Source organism: Monodelphis domestica, chromosome 1 (assembly GCF_027887165.1).
Source record: "Monodelphis domestica isolate mMonDom1 chromosome 1, mMonDom1.pri, whole genome shotgun sequence".
Taxonomy (NCBI): Eukaryota; Metazoa; Chordata; class Mammalia; order Didelphimorphia; family Didelphidae; genus Monodelphis; species Monodelphis domestica.
The window spans coordinates 348,374,543-348,392,894 of record NC_077227.1 but is presented as its reverse complement, the minus strand read 5'-3'; the positions used below and the strand labels follow the sequence as shown (position 1 = coordinate 348,392,894).

Sequence of the window (18,352 nt, the reverse complement as noted above, 5' to 3'; positions counted from 1 at the left end):
TTTGGCCATTTGGGGAGTTGAATGCTTTTGTTGTTAGGTCTTTTTTTCAGTCATATCTAACTTTTTGTGATCCCATTTTGGGTTTCTTGGCAAAGACCCTGGAGTGATTTGGAGTTATTTCCTTCTTCTGCTCATTTTCAGATGAAGACACTGAGGCAAACAAAGTTAACTAACTTGCCCAGGGTCACACAGCTAATGAGTGTCTGAGGTCAGATTTGAATCCAGGTCTTCCAGTCCCGGTGCTCTGTACATGGAGCCATCTCCCAAGCTGTCTTGTTCACCATTTTCAGAATTTTTCAGTCGTGTCTGACGCCGAGACTCCATTTGAGGGTTTTTTTTTGTTTTTTTTTGACAATGATATTGGAATAGTTTACTGTTTTCTTTTCTAGCTCATTTTACAGGTCAGGAAACCGAGTAAAGTAGAGTTCAGTGATTTGTCCAAGGTCTCAAAACCAGATCTAAATTCAAGAAGAAAATAAATAGAAGGATGCCAACTTCAGACCCAGCACTCTAACCAGTGTGCCACTTTAAATAGTGGTGAGCCCTTGCCATGCCAGGTATACATGCTGGTTCAGCAAGAGCTATTCTCCACAGAATTTTCCCTACATGACTTTGACTCTCCCTAGTGTTGATGAGCCAGTCAGAGCCCTCCTCTAACACTCACAGAGAGAATTGGCCTCCATGGGTCTAGATGGGAGACTCCAGGGCTCCAGGATGGGCTACTGTGGGAGCCTTGGCTCTGCCATCCACTTGCCACAGCTCTGGGCAGTCACTTTGCAAAAACCACAGGGGACAAAGTCAAATCCTTCTCTCTATCCCTCAGATACTTGAAGACAGTTCCCTGCTCCTTCCTATTCCTCGTGCCTCACTGGGCATGTATCAGCTTCTGCCTCTGTTAAATGCCAGATCTGAACTCATGGGCCTTGGAGGGTCTGACAAATCCAGGAACCTTTGGCCTTTGCTTGGCTTTTCCTTCTATTGTTCAATGGGATTCTTCCCTATGGGCCTGGCTTTTCTCTTTTGCCTCTTCTACAAACTAAAACTGCTCCAAATTTCCCCCTACCCTTTCTTTCCCCTTGGGTATGTGCTCTGTTTTATCTAGGTCCACACTAGGCCAGTAAATTCATTTCAGCCCTTTCAGTGACTTGTTGAACTTGGCTGGAGTAGAGGAACTGGGAGAGTTCTTCAGTTACCCTTTGAAGGGCTTTCAAATACCACTAAGAATGGTGTTAATTTTGCTAGGATTAACACTTGCCCTTTTTGGTGGGGTGGGACAAAGTTCAAGGCAGCTGGGAAAAAGCTGTGAGGGTCTAGTTGTCATCACCAGGACTTGAGGCAGGAGATTTTATTATTATTATTATTATTATTTTTAACCTATAGAGCCACATAAATTTAGAGCTAAAAAGGACTTTGGGTAACGCCACCGAAGCTAATGGACTTGCCCATTATAAGTGGCTGAGTTAGGATTTGAATCCAGGGCCTCTTTCTCCAAATCTAGCACATTGTCCATGTGGACATAGGTATAAGAAAGTCAGTAAGCATTTATTAGGCATCTACTATGTTCCAGGGACTGTGCTAAGCACCTGGAGATAAAAAGGTCAAAAATGTGTCATCTTTTTCCATAAACTTGTTGGGTTCAGTCTTCTAATAGACAGCTAGAACTTGGGGCAATTCAGATAGCTAGGTGGCACAATGGGTAGAGTGTTCCAGGTCTGGAGACAGGAACACCTGAGTTCAGATCTTGTCTTAGACACTAGCTGTGTGATCCTGAGCAGGTCACTTAGCCCCTTAACCCCTGTTAGCCTCAGTCTTCTCATCTGTAAAATGAACTGGAGAAGGAAATGGCAAATCACTCCAGTATCTTTGCCAAGAAAACCCCAAATGGGGTTGTGCAGAACCCAATGTTACTGAAGCAACTCAAGCACAATAAAAACACTTTGGTCTTTTAGAGGGAACCTAAAAGAGATAAAGGCAATGGAAAGAAATGATTTCTGCTTTTTAAAAAGGCTACTTATTCTTCAATCCTTTTGTGTCAGTCATCAATGCAGTGATGATGATGATGATGGTGGTGGTGAGAATAATAGCACTTTAAGATTTATAGAAGGCTTTACAAATATGACCTCAGCCTCATAATATGTCCTGGGGATTTGGTGCTATTGTTATATCCCATTTTATAGCTGAGGAAACTGAGGCAGACAGAAGTTTAGTGACTTGATGAGGATTACGCAGTTATCAAGTGTCTGAGGACAGGTCTGAACCTTCCATGTCCAGCACAAATCTCAAGTTACTTTTATATTTCCGATGTTCACCCAACAACCAAGGCAATAGAAACAAGTCAGTCAGAGGGACATCTTCTAGGTTCAAATTCTGGCTTTGCCATTCACAACTTGGCTGAACTTGGCCAAGTCACTTAATCTATTTGAGTTTTCATTTCCCCATCTGTAGAACAAAGGAGTTACCCTAGATGGCCTTTCCCACTAGACATCTCTGATCCTGTAAGTTCTTTGCTCGAAGACCAAAATCTTGTTTCCTGTCATCAATAGTGGTCAGACTGAGGACATGTTCTAAGAATGGACAAAGGACTATGTCATGTGACCTGAGAGGATGGGGCTCTGGGCACATTCCTGTCACGTGAAATGACATGTGAGGAATTCAAAGAGTTAAGGGAAGGCTTTTATAAATGGATGTAGAGAGATATAAACAAGACTGGGAAAAAATTATACATAATGACTACAATACCATGAATGAATGCTTTGTCAGGTATTGTATAATTCTAATAACTAGTTATGACCCACAGAAAAGAAGTGATGAGATAGACGGAGACCTTTTCCTTTAAAATTCGATCATCTTGACCTGTTAGATAATTCTTTGACCTAGATTTTCTGTTTCCTCAAGTCTGATCCAGTCAAAACCACCTTTGCCACCCTCTCTCAGGAACATATTTTTCCTCATTTGACTCTGCTTGTAACTTTTGTCTGCAATAATGAAAACAAGGGTGGATCCCTGGGTGGTGCAGCCCCATTTTATCCCACCCATCCTTGTACACCGAATTTTCCTCCCCAGATTTAAGGCAGCCAACGGCCATGTGACTGACACAAAGAGGTCAAAGACTGGGAGGAAAAAAGGTCCCACATTTCACTAAATATTTAAAGGAGTATCTTTTGTGGCAGCAAAGCCTAGTTACAGAGTGGGCATTCATGGATTAGGAAATGCACAGAACCAGGAGAAGATTGTAAATAATAATAGCAATATTTGTAAGACTGATTGGCTGTGAAAGACTTGGCTACTAATCAAGACAATGATCCAGGGGAGCCAGGATGAAAAATGCTAATTTTTGGCTAATATGGAAATTGGCTAATATGGAAATATATTTTGTGTGACATCCCCTATGTAATCAATATCAAATTATTTGCCTCTCTCAAGGAGGTGGGAAGGATGGAAGGGAGAGAGAAAATTTGAAACTAAATTTCAATAATAAATTTCAAAAATAAATTTCAATAAATGTTAAATTTTAAAAATATATAATTGGGAAAGACAACAAAAATAAAATAAAAATATATATTGAAAAAGAAAATGACTGTGTGCATTGTGGCATGTGAACACAATGGAATATTACTACCTCCAGAAGAAATGACATGTGAGGAATTCAAAGATATAAAAGAAGGCTTGTTAAATGGATGCAGAGTGATATAAACAAGATTAGGGAAAAAAATTATACATAATGACTACAATACCATGAATGAATGCTTTGTCAGGTATTGTGTAATTCTAATAACTAGTTTTGACTCAGAAAAGAAGTGATGAGATAACACGTATGGTACATTGGAAAGATGACTTATTTGGAATAAGAGAAAGGACCTGAGTTTGAATCCCAGTTCTGCTTTTGTTATCTGTGTGTCCTTGAACAAGTTACTTAGCTATTTTAGACCTCAGTTTCCTCGTTTTGTAAAATTAAGGTATTAGATAAATGATCTATAAGTCCCCTTCCATCCCTGAAATTTATGAACTTATGATTCCTTTCTTCAAGAGGTGGCAGAAAATGTGGTATCACATGTGGTTTATGTGATGCTTAGTTTTACTTTCCTGCATTTCTTGGTTATTAGAATAAGTGGGGAGGTGGGAGGTATATTAAAAAAAATTTAATTTTTATTGTCATATAAAACATACATCTGTATTGGCCATTGTCAGAGCAAATTCATACATAACCAAAACACCCAAATAAACCCATAAATACACTGATGTGAAAGAGGACTCCAACTAGATGGAGGGGGCATATTCAGAAATTACAGTGGTGTTAGAATAAAAGACTTTGATGTGAGTATGCTTTAAGAGCCCTTTTCAAGTGGACTGGGAACTCATATCGCAGAAGTTATTATTATGCTTGGCCTAAGGCCATGAATTTTTGTTACCAAGATGCCCCCCTGCATTTTCTTATTTCTAGTCGTATCAAACCAGTTTGCTAGTGACCTGTTGAGCAAGAAATTAAAAACATTTACACACAACATGCAAAATTCCTCAAAAGATAGGGGAATTTAGGAAGTCAAGAATAACAAGCATAGGGGCTTATTTCTAACTCTGCACACTCTTATCAGAAATCATTTTTTTATAAATGGACAATATAATTTCTAAAACTAACCTTCAAAATACCAGACTGCACACATTCAAATAATAAACGGTTAGACTCATCCATTTCTTTATGCCAGATGTCAGATGTAGAAATTCTGAGCCAAGGAGACAGGGAAAGGAAAGGAGACAAAGGAGAAAAATAAGAGGGAAAACTCTTCATAAATCATTTATTGAGTGTCTATATGCTGTGGATACAAAAGTGGGAAAATGAGAGTCTTTTATAAGAGATTTAAGGTCTGTGAACACAAATAAATAGAAGCTAGAATGCAGTGGGATAGTGGAGTGGTGGTGGGGGGCGCTTTGCTATGTGGAAAGGGTCCTTTTTGGAAGAGATAGTTCCTGAGTCCTGCTGGAAGAGTTGTGAGCCGTAATCACTAGAATGGAGAAAAGAGACACAGGTCAGACTTACTGTCCAGGGCTGAGGTCAGAGCCTCCCTCATCTGTCCTCTGAGAGATTTGAGAGAGAGCTCTCATTCCTAGAGACTCAGGAGGGAGAAGGACAAAAAGAATGTGATAGGTAATGGAGATGGAGTGGTCTTTTATTATGAGGGAAATAGACTATAAGTAATTGAGGAATGTGTGACAGGATGCATTTGGTTGAAGGTTTTATAGAGGCAGTTGTAGTAGTTGGTGTCGCTATCCCAGTATTCTATGGACCACTTGGACAGAAAGAGTTGAAATAGATGCAATAATTAGCTGCAAGGGATGGGGGGTGGGGGGAGTTCTCAGTTGGGAGAATTGGAAAAAGCATCCTGTAGAAGGTGGTCCTTGAGGTGTGTCTTGAAGGGACTGTGAGGTCCCTCAGGGAAGGCAGCATCTTAGTCCTGGGGAATGCCTTGTGGAAAGTCATGGAGGGGGAAGGGAAGTGTCAAGGGAGGAACACAAGAAAGCCAGTAGAGTGTGTGCAGCAATGTATGAGAATGCGGGATGAGACATTTGGGGATGCCCTGCCTGGGGACTAGTGATCAGGGCAGCACCACCAAAACCACAATAATAGGACATCTGCACTTGCCTCAGTGATAATTCATCCTGTGAGAGCTGGAGGAATCAGTGTCTCTTCTGGATCTGATTCTCAGTAATGAGGAGGAGCTGAAATGGAGGGTTTGCAGATGCTGGGATTTTTGTTTGGCAGATGACTATCTTAGATAGACTAAGTAGAGAGGCGTCTGGGCAGAAGTTTGACAGGTATTCTCAGTTCTGAGAGAGATTTAAAAAGGTTCAGGGAAAGACTAGGTAAGATCCTACAGCCTAATGGGGGAGGGGGCACCATTTAGAAGAATTATAGGTTTTAGAAGAGACCTCAGAGGCCATTGAATCTAAGGTCTTCCCTTTAAAAATGGGGAAACTAAGACATGGTGAAATTGGAGCTTGCCTATGAACACAGCTAGAAAATGTCAGAGTAGGGGGCAGCTGGGTGGCTCAGTGGATTGAGGTCCTGGGTTCAAATTTGGCCTCAGACACTTCCTAGCTATGTGATCCTAGGCAAGTAAGTCACTTACCTCCAATTGCTTGGCCCTTACCATTTTTCTTTCTTAGAACCCAATACACAGTATTGATTCTAAGATGGAAGGTAAGGGTTTTTTGTTTTGTTTTTTTAAAGAAGAAAAAAGGAAAATGTCATAGCATTATTTCAACTAAGGTGCTCTTCCTCCAAATCCAGGGCTCTTTCCATTCTACTCCATTGTTTCTCCATTAGAGCTGCAATTCTCTCTCTCTCCATTAGAAATGATAGTTCAGGGGGCATGTGGGGTGGGGGCTCAGTGGATAGAGAGCCAGGCCTGAGACAGGAGGCCCTAGGTTCAAAATTGACCCCAGATACTTCCTAGCTGTGTGACCCTACATTGCCTAGGCCTTACTGCTCTTCTGTCTTGGAATCAATATGTAGTATTGATTCTAAAATGGAAGGTAAGGGTTTAAAAAGACAAGAAATGATAGCTGATGTTTCTATTATTGTATTTACTATGTGCCAGACACTGCGCTAAGCGATCCTCACCATATTTGATTCTCAAAATAACTCTGGAATATCAGGGCTATTATTATCCCCATTTTAAAGGTGAGGAAATTGGCAGAGGTTAAATAACTTACCCAGAGTCACCCAGCTAAGTGTCTGAAGCTGGACTCCAAAGACAATCCTCAATCCAACAAGCTCTACCTAGGGCTGCTCCAACAGAGATGCCATATTGTTGCTCCATTAGAAATTTCCTTCTCACTGAGGCAAAGGCTGGATCACTGCTTGTTGGGTGAGTGGTATAGGGGGATTCTTTTTGTTTTAGTTTATTTTTATTTTTTATTTAAAATTTTTTTCCCATGGTTTCATGACTCATGTTTTCTCCCTCCCCTTCTGGAGTTGACAAGCAATTCCACTGGTTTTGAATAGGGGATTCTTATATAGATTTGGTCTAGATAGCCGAGGTCCGCCCCTTCCCACTTCCAGCTCTGAGTTTCTGTGGTTGTTCCAAACCCTGGCTTGGTGGAAAGCTAGAATTTTTTGCCTGAGTTGATATTACATTCTTCAGATTCAGTCTATTCAGGGCATATGTCAAGATCAAGTAAAACTACTTTGCTAGTTTCTCAGTCTCCTGTGGTTTGGAGTGAAAAATCATATAACATTCAGGGCAGATCTGATGGTCACCATTGCATTTTTGGATCCTTTCATCTTTTAAGAGTCAGGCCAGTTTGGAAATAGAGGGCTCAGTTACCTGATAGGTGGTGCAGTGAATAGAGTTTTGGGCCTGGGAGTCAGGAAACCTAAATTCAAATGTGGCCTCAGAAACTTATTAGCTTTGTGACCCTAGGCAAGTCACTTAACCCCATTTGCTCCAGTTTTCTCATCTGTAAAATGAGCTGGAGAAGGAAAAATGGCAAACACTGTAGTATTTTTTCCAAGAAAACCCCAAATGGAATCGTGACAGAAATAACAAAAAACTGTCTTTTAAATAATCCCCTTTCAAACTAGTGTTCTCCCCTTTTAAGATAAGATTGTTTTTGCTATTGCCAATACCTAATCCCAGATGTCAGTGAATAATTATGAAAAAAAAATACTTAGGACAACTTTCTAGTATACTAAAAAACATTTTTTGTCTGTTAGATGGTAAAATAGCTAGGATTTGGTCCTTGTATAAAGATGGAAGCAGAGCATATTTTTAAGCATTAGTTTGTATTATAGTTATATGCTAATTTGTCTTACCTGCAAATAGTCTGGAAAATCATGAGAGTGGTGAGACTGTTTTATCTAAACTTTATATTTCCTCTGGCTTCTAGGGCAATGCATTGCCCATTGTAGGTATTTAATAAATGGTTATCAAATTGCATTTGACTGGATTAAATTTCCTTTGCCATGCCATACCTCAAACACTGAATTCTAGAGTACATTTTCTGTTTAATAAACCTATTTTTTCCCTTTTCAGAACATGATAATGGGTGCTTCAGCAGCCACCAGCAGGAAGTTTGGGAATAGTGGGTGACAGCCTTTTCACACTGTAATGCTAAAATGACTCTTCTTGTTCTTCTTTTCCAGAGTGACCGTCTTCTTATTAAAGGGGGCAGAATTGTCAATGATGACCAGTCCTTTTATGCAGACATCTACATGGAAGATGGCTTAATAAAGTATGTACGCTGTTCTTTGCCTTCCTGAATAAGAGCTCACCTTGCTTGCTGACTCTTAGCATTTTATATTATAGTTGTGGATGTGTGGATGGGGCAGTGTAGCCAAAGAATGGAGGGGATTATATTTGCAAAGTAGAAGGAAGCATACTCTTCTAGAGATTCGCATCCTTCAAAACCCTTTAATGTATCATTTTTGTCTTTGTTACTCCAGCACCTAGGCCAGTGCCAGATATATAGAAGGTGCTTCATATAAATGCTTTTGATTGCATGAGTGAACAACAATCTGAAATTATGAATGTGAGATAGTGGAATTATAATGACGCTGCCTTTGAAAGAAATGGGGAAGTTCAGTAAAGGGAGTGTTTGGTAGAAAACATGTTGAGTTTGAAGGATCTCGAGGATATCTGTTTTTTTTGTCTTTGTGTGTATCCATCTTTAATCCTGAATCCTGAAATTTTATCCTCAATTCTAGTCCCACATTTCCATCAGCCTCCTGGATATTGAAATAATATTAAAACATCTTAAGTTCCTCATATCCAAAACAGAATCTATCCCATCTAACCTCCTCCTCCTCTCCCTTTTCAACTCCGCTGTTTCCATTGGTGGTAGCACAGTCCTTCTATCAAACCCAGATTTGTAGTTTAGAGTCATTCTTGACACTTCCTTCTTTCTTTCCCCCTAAATATAATCAGTTGTTAAGTCCTATCTATTTTACCTTTTTTAGCCTAATTTTTATCTAGAATTATATAATACTTTTTTCACTACAATTACTTATATATTTTATCTTAATGCTAGTTTAAATGCCATTTGGGTGGAAATAGCTATATTATTTTCATATTTCCTCCAGCTTTGTATAGTATATTACACCCAGTGGTTACTTAATAAATGTCTGTTGAATGGAATTAAACTGGATTTAGATTTCCTAGCCATGTCACACCTCAAACACTGAGTTTTAGAGTGCACAATCTTTTTTTTTTTCCCTTTACAAGATAAGGTTCTATGGTACTCCTCTTTTGTGACCTCTTTGCTGCATTTGACACTATTGCCCACTCTCTTCTCTGTGAGTTTTTGGAACCTTGTTTTTTCCAGGTTCTCCTTCCTGTCTGAACACTCCTTCTCAAGTCTCCTTTGTTCCCTCACATCGTACCCCTGGAATGGGTACATTCCAAAGTTTGCCCTGGGTGCTTGCTTTTTTAGAAACTGATTTCATCAGCTCTCATGGGTTTAATTATTTCTGTGCAGATAGCTAACAAATTTATATATCTAGATTTAGCATGTCTCTTGAGCTCCAAATCTACATCGCCTATTGGTTATTTTAAACTAAACCAGATATCCCTGAGATCCCTCAAACTCAACATGTTTTCTACCAAACCCTCCCTTTACTGAACTTCCCCATTTCTTTCAAAGGCGGCATCATTATTATTCCACTATCTCACATTCATAATCTCCGATTATTCTTTATTTCTCACTCTCCCTTTAGCCCCCCTCTCTCCTTAATCAGTATAGTGGTCTTCTCATTGGTTTGTTTGCCGCTGGCATAGTAGGCAGGATCAGATCAGCAAACTATGGTCTGAAGGCCAAATGACCCTTTTACAGCTCTTGAGCTGAAGGATTTTTAGATACAATAAACTTTTTTTAATATAAAAATTATTTTTAGCACACTTGGACCTTATAAAAACAGGTGGTTGGAGCTGACCTGCCGGCCATAGTTCAGTCACTGCCATGCTAGAAAATCCAAGTAAAAAAGTGATTCCTTATGAATGGTGAAGGGTTCTACTAATGGATGATGTTATACTAGTTGTATCAAGCCTAGAGCATTCCTAGATAAGATTCATAACCATTTAAAAAAGTTTGACCTGGTCATTTAAATAGAAAAAATCAAGTGGATGAAGAAGTCTATTTTCCAGATTAGGGTTGGGTGAGTTGGGTGAGCTCTGCTATGTATACCTGAGACTTAGTATAAGTGGACTCTGAATTGAGCTCATAATGAAACAGGAATGGGAATATATAGACTTGCCCTTCTGGAGCTGAACAGTCTAACAGGAAGGAACACACATACAAACACACACACACTCACACACTCACACACACACACACACTCACACACAGCCCAATCACTAAATGAATGGTAAGGATAGTGAGACTTATCAAATTCCATAGAATCATACTATTTAGAGCTTGAAAAAGCCAGCCTCTTCCTTTTTTAGATTAGGAACCTAAGACCCAGAGCCACTAAGTGTCTTGCTCTCAGGATCACTCAGCTGTTACACGTCTGAAGACATGATTTGAACGTAGGACCTCCCAATTCCAAGTTCCTTGTCCTTGCTGTTCTTACTATACTCTTAGGCTTTCAGAGAAAGGAGAGATCCCTGTGGAATATATGGGAGAGGAGGGAGGATTTGAGTTGGACCATGACAGATTGGTAGTATTATGACTGATAGGTGGAAGGGAATGTTGTCCCTAGCAAGAACATTAGGAAATAATTATTCACTTGAATGGAGTGATTCATGCTGGGCTTTTTTATTATAGCAGTCCACTTTCCAAATTGTTATTTTGTTGTTGTTCAGTCATTTTTCAGTCTCTTTGTGACCCCAGTTGGGGTTTACTTGGTGAAAATATTGGAGTGGTTTGCTCATTTTATAGATGACAGAACCAAAGCAAACAGGGTTAAATGATTTGCCCAGGGCCACACAGCTAGTCAGTATCTGAGGCCGCATTTGAACTTGCGAAGTATTCTTCGCAATAGTCTTACTGACTCCAGGTCCAGCACTCTATCCACTGAACCACCTAACTGCCCCAAATGTATACAATAATCTATGTGTGTGTATACATGTACACACATACACACAACACACACAGGATATATAATAATATAAAAATGTTTACTGTAATACACTGAGTATGTATGAATCTATATTACATATGATAAATATATTTACATATATTATGTATATATGTATATGTATGTATATTCTCTAAATACAACCCAACCACTTTGTGAAGTCTGAAGTGATTGTTGATGTGCAGGCCACCAGGAATAAAATGAGACTTGCCTGCTCTGTAGAAAGGACACATATCAGACAATCTGCTGGGCCATCATCTACTAAGTCAGCACCCCGTGTCCGAGGCTCTCGTACTGCTGCCTCTCTCTTGCCTCCTTGGTTTTAGTTTCCTCGGTTTTCTACTGGATCAAGTGTCAGAGAGAGTCTAGTTACAGTGAGTTGAGGTAAAGGGAAAGTCATATTTATGAGAAATAGAGAGGAAGATCTGCAGGACCAGTTTTAAGCTTGAAGGTATCATAGAGACGATCTAACCCAACTCTTTCATTTTACAGAAAAGGTCACTGAGTCCCAGAGAGGTCACATGAGTGTCTTCTAACACATTTCCCACTCTACCACACTGTCCCTGTTTATAAAAATCAGTCTTAAAAAGGCTGCCTTGAAACTATTTTGAAAATGTTTATTTTTTTTATGGGGCCCAGCCTTTTAATATAGGCACAGAACATGCTGTGATTATGGGCTTAGTTTAAAGACTAGGCCAAGAAATTCCCATCTCTTCAGCTAAAGAACTCTCCCAAGCCTCTCCTGCAAGATATCCTCAGGAAACAAAGAATGCTGATGGGAGGATGGAAGCCGGGGCCTTCGCAGTTTGGCTTCTATAAAAGATTTTGCACATGCCTGGGAACTTGAGACAGTTTTGTTTAATCCTTCCCACAGAACAATGGGGCTGTGTGACATTGTCTTCAGAAGATAATATTTATGTTGATCTCATTTTATCAGTGAAGAAGGAAAGCATGTGGAAGACCCTTGGATCCCAGATGGGCAAAGATGGGCTGTTTTTCTCCTCTGTCAAAGCCAGAGTTAGATGTGATGGATTGAGACTGCTATGTGGGAGAGTTTAGGTTAGCTGTAGAGAAGACACGAGTGGTTCAAATATTGAAATAGGTTACAGAGGAAAATTGTTGAACATTTCTTGTGATCTGGATTCTTGTGGTCCAGGACGAACCCAAGGCTATTGAGAGACTTAAGAACAAAATTGCTTTCAAGGCATCCTAGTCTAATACAGCTGCTGTTGGGATTTGGGATGCTTTCACAGAAGACCCACACTAGCCAAATGATGTTAAAAGCAATGCTTTTATTATAGGAATGCTAGTTTAAAAAAAAAAAGAGCAACCACTACCACTAGGGTAATTCCTTTTGGAAGTAAGCTGGAAGTGTTCCAGTTGTGCCTGATTTCTTTATGACCCTATTTTGGGTTTTCTTGGAAGAGATACTGGAATGGGTTACCATTTCCTTTTCCAGCTCATATTAAAGATGAGGAAACAAGACTGAGGCAAGCAAGATTAAGTGACTTGCCTACAGTCACAGTTAAGTATCTGAGGCTGGAATTGAACTCAGAAAGGTGAATCTCTGGGACCCCAGGCTCAGTACTCTTTCTACTGTGTCACCTAAATGCCCCAACGTAGAAGTAGTTGAATCTTTTTTTTTTTCATTTCAGAAATTCACTCCTGGGGGCAGCTAGGTGACTCAGTGGACTGAGACCTAGGCCTAGAAATCTAGGACTGAGACCAGGCCTAGAGATAGGAGGTCCTGCTTTCAAATGTGACCTCAGACACTTCCCAGCTGTGTGACCCTGGGCAAATCACTAACCTCTGTTGCCTAGCCCTTACCACTCTTCTGCCTTGGAACCAATAGAATATTTAGTATTGATTCTAAGATCAAAGGTAAAGGCTTTTTAGAAAATACTTTATTTTAATAACAAATTTCCACATAAGTTTTACAGAGTTATATGATTCATGTTGTCTCCCTTCTTCCCTCCCCCCTTTCAGAGCTAATAAGCAATTCAGTCTAGATTATACATGTGTTTTCGAAGGGTTTTTAAACGAGTAAGAGAGAGAGATATTCCTAAATTCTAAGAGCAGCACAGAGCTCAGTTCTTCAGATCAGTAGCATTAATGGTCCTTAATTGGCCAATGAATATGTAGTATTTGTGTGCAAGGCTCTGTACTGGCCCTTAGTCCCACTCTGTTGACATGGAGTTGACATAACTGGAGAGAGAAGGGGTTACATAGATGAAAAAATGATGAGCAATATTGAGCATTTAATAAAAGTTACCTAAATGGTACAGACAGAGTAAACATTGTAGGAGTTCAAAGAAGAGACCACGGTGGATAAGGATGGGAAAGGAAGATTTCATGGAAAATGTAGGACTTGGGGGGAGGGGGGAGGCTGGGCCTTTAGGGATGTGGATAAAATTTATATAGAAGGAGAAGGAGAGCACATCTTTGCAGTTTTCTTAGCTCTCAAAAGTGACAAAAAGTTGGGAAGTCCTTAGAATTCAGATCTTTTAGCTGAATGGTTGGTTTCTACTGAACCTGAATGGAGGGCCAAATTGAGGAAGGAAGAAAAAAGCTAGTGGTGTTCTTGGATATTTGAGTTGAGATGAGGTAAAGATGAGAAGGAGTTATATTTTCATCCTTTGTTTAGAACTGCATAGTGTTTCTGGAATAGCTGAGTGGTGCAAGATGAACCATCAGGGATATATATGTTTTTTTAAATTTTAGAATTTGGAGTTTGGCAGACTCTGTAGTAAACATTTCACTGCCCCAAGAGAGAAAAACTTTCCCTGCCATGTAGCTGGTCTGACCCTGACTGTGAACAGAAACTAGCACTGAGCAGCTTTTCTCCAGGGCAGAAGTTCTTAACCTTTTTTTGTGACATGAAACCCTCTGGATTTTGATGAAGCCTTTGGAATCCTTCTCAAAATAATGTTTTGAACACATAAAATACATGGGATTATAGAGAAAGCCAGTTATGTTGAAATAATTATTAAATATATATGTGTGTGTTTTATTTAACTACTTATGAATTATTAAGATATTGAAATAGTTTTCTAAATGCATATGTATGCTATATATTACAAAGGCAATCATTTATATTGAAATAATATTCAAGATATATGTGTGTTATTGAATTATGAATTATTAAGGTTATATTGAAATAGTTATCAAAATGCAGTTTTGATAGCTATTTCAATATAATTGGCTTTCCATGTATACTTTATAGCAGTGATGGCGAACCTTTTGGGGACCCCGTGCCATATCCCACCCAATCCTCAGACTGCATGCCCATGCCCACAGAGAGGTCTCTGCATGCCAGAGGTTTGCCATCATGGCTTTATATTATATCTCATAGATATGTATTTATTAGATATTTAATATATAATTACATAGCTATACATTGAAAATTAGGTTCAGTATAATTGAAATAGTTCTCAAAATACATTGTATATATACATATACATATATATACCTTATACTTGTAAAAATTATTAAAATCACCCCACCCAAAAGAGCTTTTGTTTTATGTTTTATGGCTCTTGATATCTGCCATATTAAAAATTAAAATATCTTAGTATTACTATGAAAGTACATTTGTTCTCAGTTTTTAGGGACCTCCAGACCACACTTTGAGAGCCACTTTTCTAGAGGGTAGAGGATTTTCTAAGCTACCATTTTAAGGGTTAGTGCTCATGCCAGCCTTAGGAAGTGAAGCATTACCTAGGAGTAGAATGAACATTAGAGACACAGATTTACAAGTGCATTACAGGCAGGTAATATTTATAAAATCACGTGTGCATGATGGATGCAATTCATCAAGCATTTTCTAAAATTAAATTTTATTTTCTCAATTAATGAAAATCTACTTTCTCTCCCTTTTCCCTCTGCCCCCTCCCTGCCTTTGAGAAAAGAAAAAAGAAAAAAGAAAACCATTGTCACAAATATATATAGTCAAGCAAATCAAATTCATTAAATTCCTGAATTGGCCAAATGTCTCTCATTCAGCCCTTTGAGTCCATCACCTTTCTTAAATGGACAATGGGTTTCATTGGGAGCCCTTCGGATCTGGGGTGGGCTATTGTGTTCACCAGTCATTTGTTAAGCCCTTGTGTGGTACCAGGTTCTCTTGTGGGGACTGAAAATGTAGAGGTGTCGATGATACAATCTCTGGAGTTCAGTGGGATACTGGATTCCATCCATCATAAATGCTCTTGTCGTTTTATGGTGCCCTCTGGCTGGGTTCAGGAAAGTGGCTGTTGGTTTGGGAGATAGCCTGTGTGTTCCTCGCATGCTGGTACTGTGACTGACCTAAGGGAAGTCCCCTTGAATTCTCTGTCTTCACTTCTCTATATTGGGATGAATACTATTGGCCTATTCATTTCTCTTTTGCCTCTCCTCAGTGGAGAATGAGGATACTTAGGCGATGCATTAGATCTGGAAAACATGTTCAGTCAGGCAGAAAACATTCATTAAGCTCTTCCTGTATACCAGGTACAGGGCTAAGCACTAGTACTTAGGACCTACCAGGGTGCTGTTTGATCTGATAGATGTGGTGCTGGGAGAAACCCCAATTTCACTTTCTTGCCAGCTCTCCTGCCCTGAGCATGCTTCACTACGTTTGGACAACTGATGAGCTGGCAGAGAAGGGGAGGAGCTGGGACTGAAAACTGAGGCAAGAGCTGATTCAGCCCACCAAAGCCCTGAGCTCCCCGTTTTTCCCCTTCAGCCAGGGCACAGATGAACTAATTTTTAGGATTGAAGGGCCTATACTCTTTAAATTAATTTAATTAATCTTAATATTATTTTTAAACCTTGTCTTCTGTTTTAGAATGGATAGTGAGCATCTGTTTCAAGGCAGAAGAGCAGAAAGGGCCAGACAATTGGAGTTAAGGGACTTGTCCAGAGTTATGCACCTAGAAAGTGTCTGAGGTCAGATTTGAACCCCGGACCTTGCTCTCTATCCAATAAGCTACCTACCTGTCCCTAAGTTAATATTCTTTAAAAGAGGACCCCCCCATTCCCTTTTAATTTAATTTTATCTGTTATTTCTTCAGACTTTAAAATTTTCATTTGTTCTCTTTAGGATTCCAAAACACTGTTATCTTCCATAGTTTTAAGGCTCCAAAGAAAATAAAATAAAAATAGCAAATACAGCAAAAATTAAAAAAAAATTACCCAAGAAATAACTAAAAATATGTATCTGGTTCCCTTCTGTTTAGAAACAAGAAGACATTTTTTTGGTTAGCATATATTTATTGAATATTTGTGGTGATGTGCCAAACTCTGCTCTATAGCATGGAAGGGAGACATAAAGTTTAAATGAGATAAGATCTGTCTTCTATTATGCTTTGTTGAAATAGTGAGCTCATTGATTAGGCCATCTCCCACACCAATGCCAATCATAGCCCCTCTGTAGCCTCACACTATGATGCTTTCCCATGTGCAGACCCATAAATCTTCTGTAGACAGTCTGCTGCGTGCTGGAGTCTCAGATCACACAGGCTCACACATCTGGAGCTGAAAGGATCTCTAAGGTCTTGGCATTCCACCCCTTCATCCCCCCACCTGAGATTTGAACCTGGGTCTTCTTAACTTCCAAGTCTGTTGCTGCATCCACTACACTATGCTCCTCAATGAAGTCATCCTTTAAGCCTTTTAATGTAACATAGGTACCAAGGAGAAAAAAAGAAAAGAATCCATATGGACAAAAATATTTATAGCAGCTTCTTTTGTGGTGGCAGAGAATTGAAAACTGAGGGGATGCCTATTGGTTGGGGAATGACTGAACAAATTGTGGTATATGATATTGATGGAGTGTACTACTATGCCATAAGAAATTGTGAAGGGAATGTTTTCAGAAATACCTTCAGTGAACTGATGCAAAGTGAAGTGTGAAGAACTAGATCAAGAGTCACAGTAGCAGCAATATTGTAAGCATGATCCCCTGGGAAAGATTGAGAATACAATGATCCACCATAGCTCCAAGGAGCTGTCTACTTCCAGAGAGAGAACTGATGGTCTCAGATTGCTGATTGAAGCACACTTTCCCCCCTTTCTTTGTTGTCTTTGCTTTTTTTGAGGGTTGATGGGGAAATAAGTTTGCATGACTTCATATATGTAATGGGGATCCTATTTCTTGCTTACTCAGGGGATAGAGAAGGAGGTAGAGGAAAAAAGAGAACTTAGAACTGAACATAAAGATGTAAAATACCCAAAACATTTCATGGGTAACATTATGACACTTGGGTTGGCCCTTGATATCTTCATATGTTTGTGACCTTTGGCTTGTTCATAGATTGTAAGTTACTTTTCAAGGGTACATCTTTTTCTAAACACCCAGTTTAGTATATTTAATATTTTGTATTTGATGATATATTGCCAAGTTAGTCTTTGAAGCACTTGGAAGGGAATCTATGACAAATAATTATAATATAATAACAATGATAATTATATCAGCTAGCATTTATTAAACTCTAGAGTCAAGATTTTGGATTTAAAAAACTGCTTTTGACAATTGTTTGCCTTTGGGACCTTGTGTAAGTATCTTAGTCTCAGTGGGTCTCAGTTTCATCATCTCTAAAATGAGGTTGAATTATATGGACTCCAGGATCTTTTCAGATCTTTGTGTTCCTATGCTAGGTACAGGGGATATAAAAACAAAAATGAAAAATCCCAGCCCTCAAGTTTATATTCCTTTGTGGGGGAGGGGGACAACATGCAAACATATAAGTATATATAAGCCAAATGGAAAATAAATGAGATCATTTTTAGGGATAATTTTTAGTTCCTGTTGGAATCAGGAATAGTCTTACATCAAAGGTGTCTCTTGAATTAAGCCTTGAAGGAAATTCAAGGTTCCAAGAGGTAGAGGTGAGGAGGGAATGTTCTCTAGCCATTGGGGAGAGAAGTTGTCAAAATCTTTTGTGCTGTTATGTCAAGTTTTTTGGGCTATCTTCTTAACTGATGACTTTGTTACTGTCTCTTCAGGCAAATTGGGGACAATCTGATTGTACCTGGAGGAGTGAAGACCATTGAAGCTCATGGGAAGATGGTAATCCCTGGAGGCATAGATGTTCATACTCATTTCCAGATGCCGTACAAGGGAATGACCACAGTAGATGACTTCTTCCAAGGGACTAAAGCTGCCTTGGCTGGTGGGACCACCATGATCAGTAAGTTGAGTCAACTGTATTTGCTCACTCTTTTACCCTCAAAAGTAAGCGGTAGATTAATCAGTCCACTTGCTGATCAGAGCTGTTTCCTGGGCCAAGTCATATGTAT

At 39.3% G+C, this 18,352-nt stretch overlaps 1 protein-coding gene across 4 annotated transcripts in view; it reads left to right on the top strand.

The window, feature by feature from the left end:
- The window catches only part of DPYSL3 (dihydropyrimidinase like 3), a 154,112-nt gene that overhangs the window by 96,948 nt on the left and 38,812 nt on the right, over positions 1 to 18,352 (top strand). For all 4 annotated transcript variants that reach the window (XM_001378626.4, XM_007473847.3, XM_056811450.1 and 1 more), the window contains 2 exons: positions 8,144 to 8,232; positions 18,059 to 18,243. In XM_001378626.4, the coding sequence (XP_001378663.1) occupies positions 8,144 to 8,232; positions 18,059 to 18,243 (274 nt within the window). The remainder of the gene's footprint in view (positions 1 to 8,143; positions 8,233 to 18,058; positions 18,244 to 18,352) is intronic.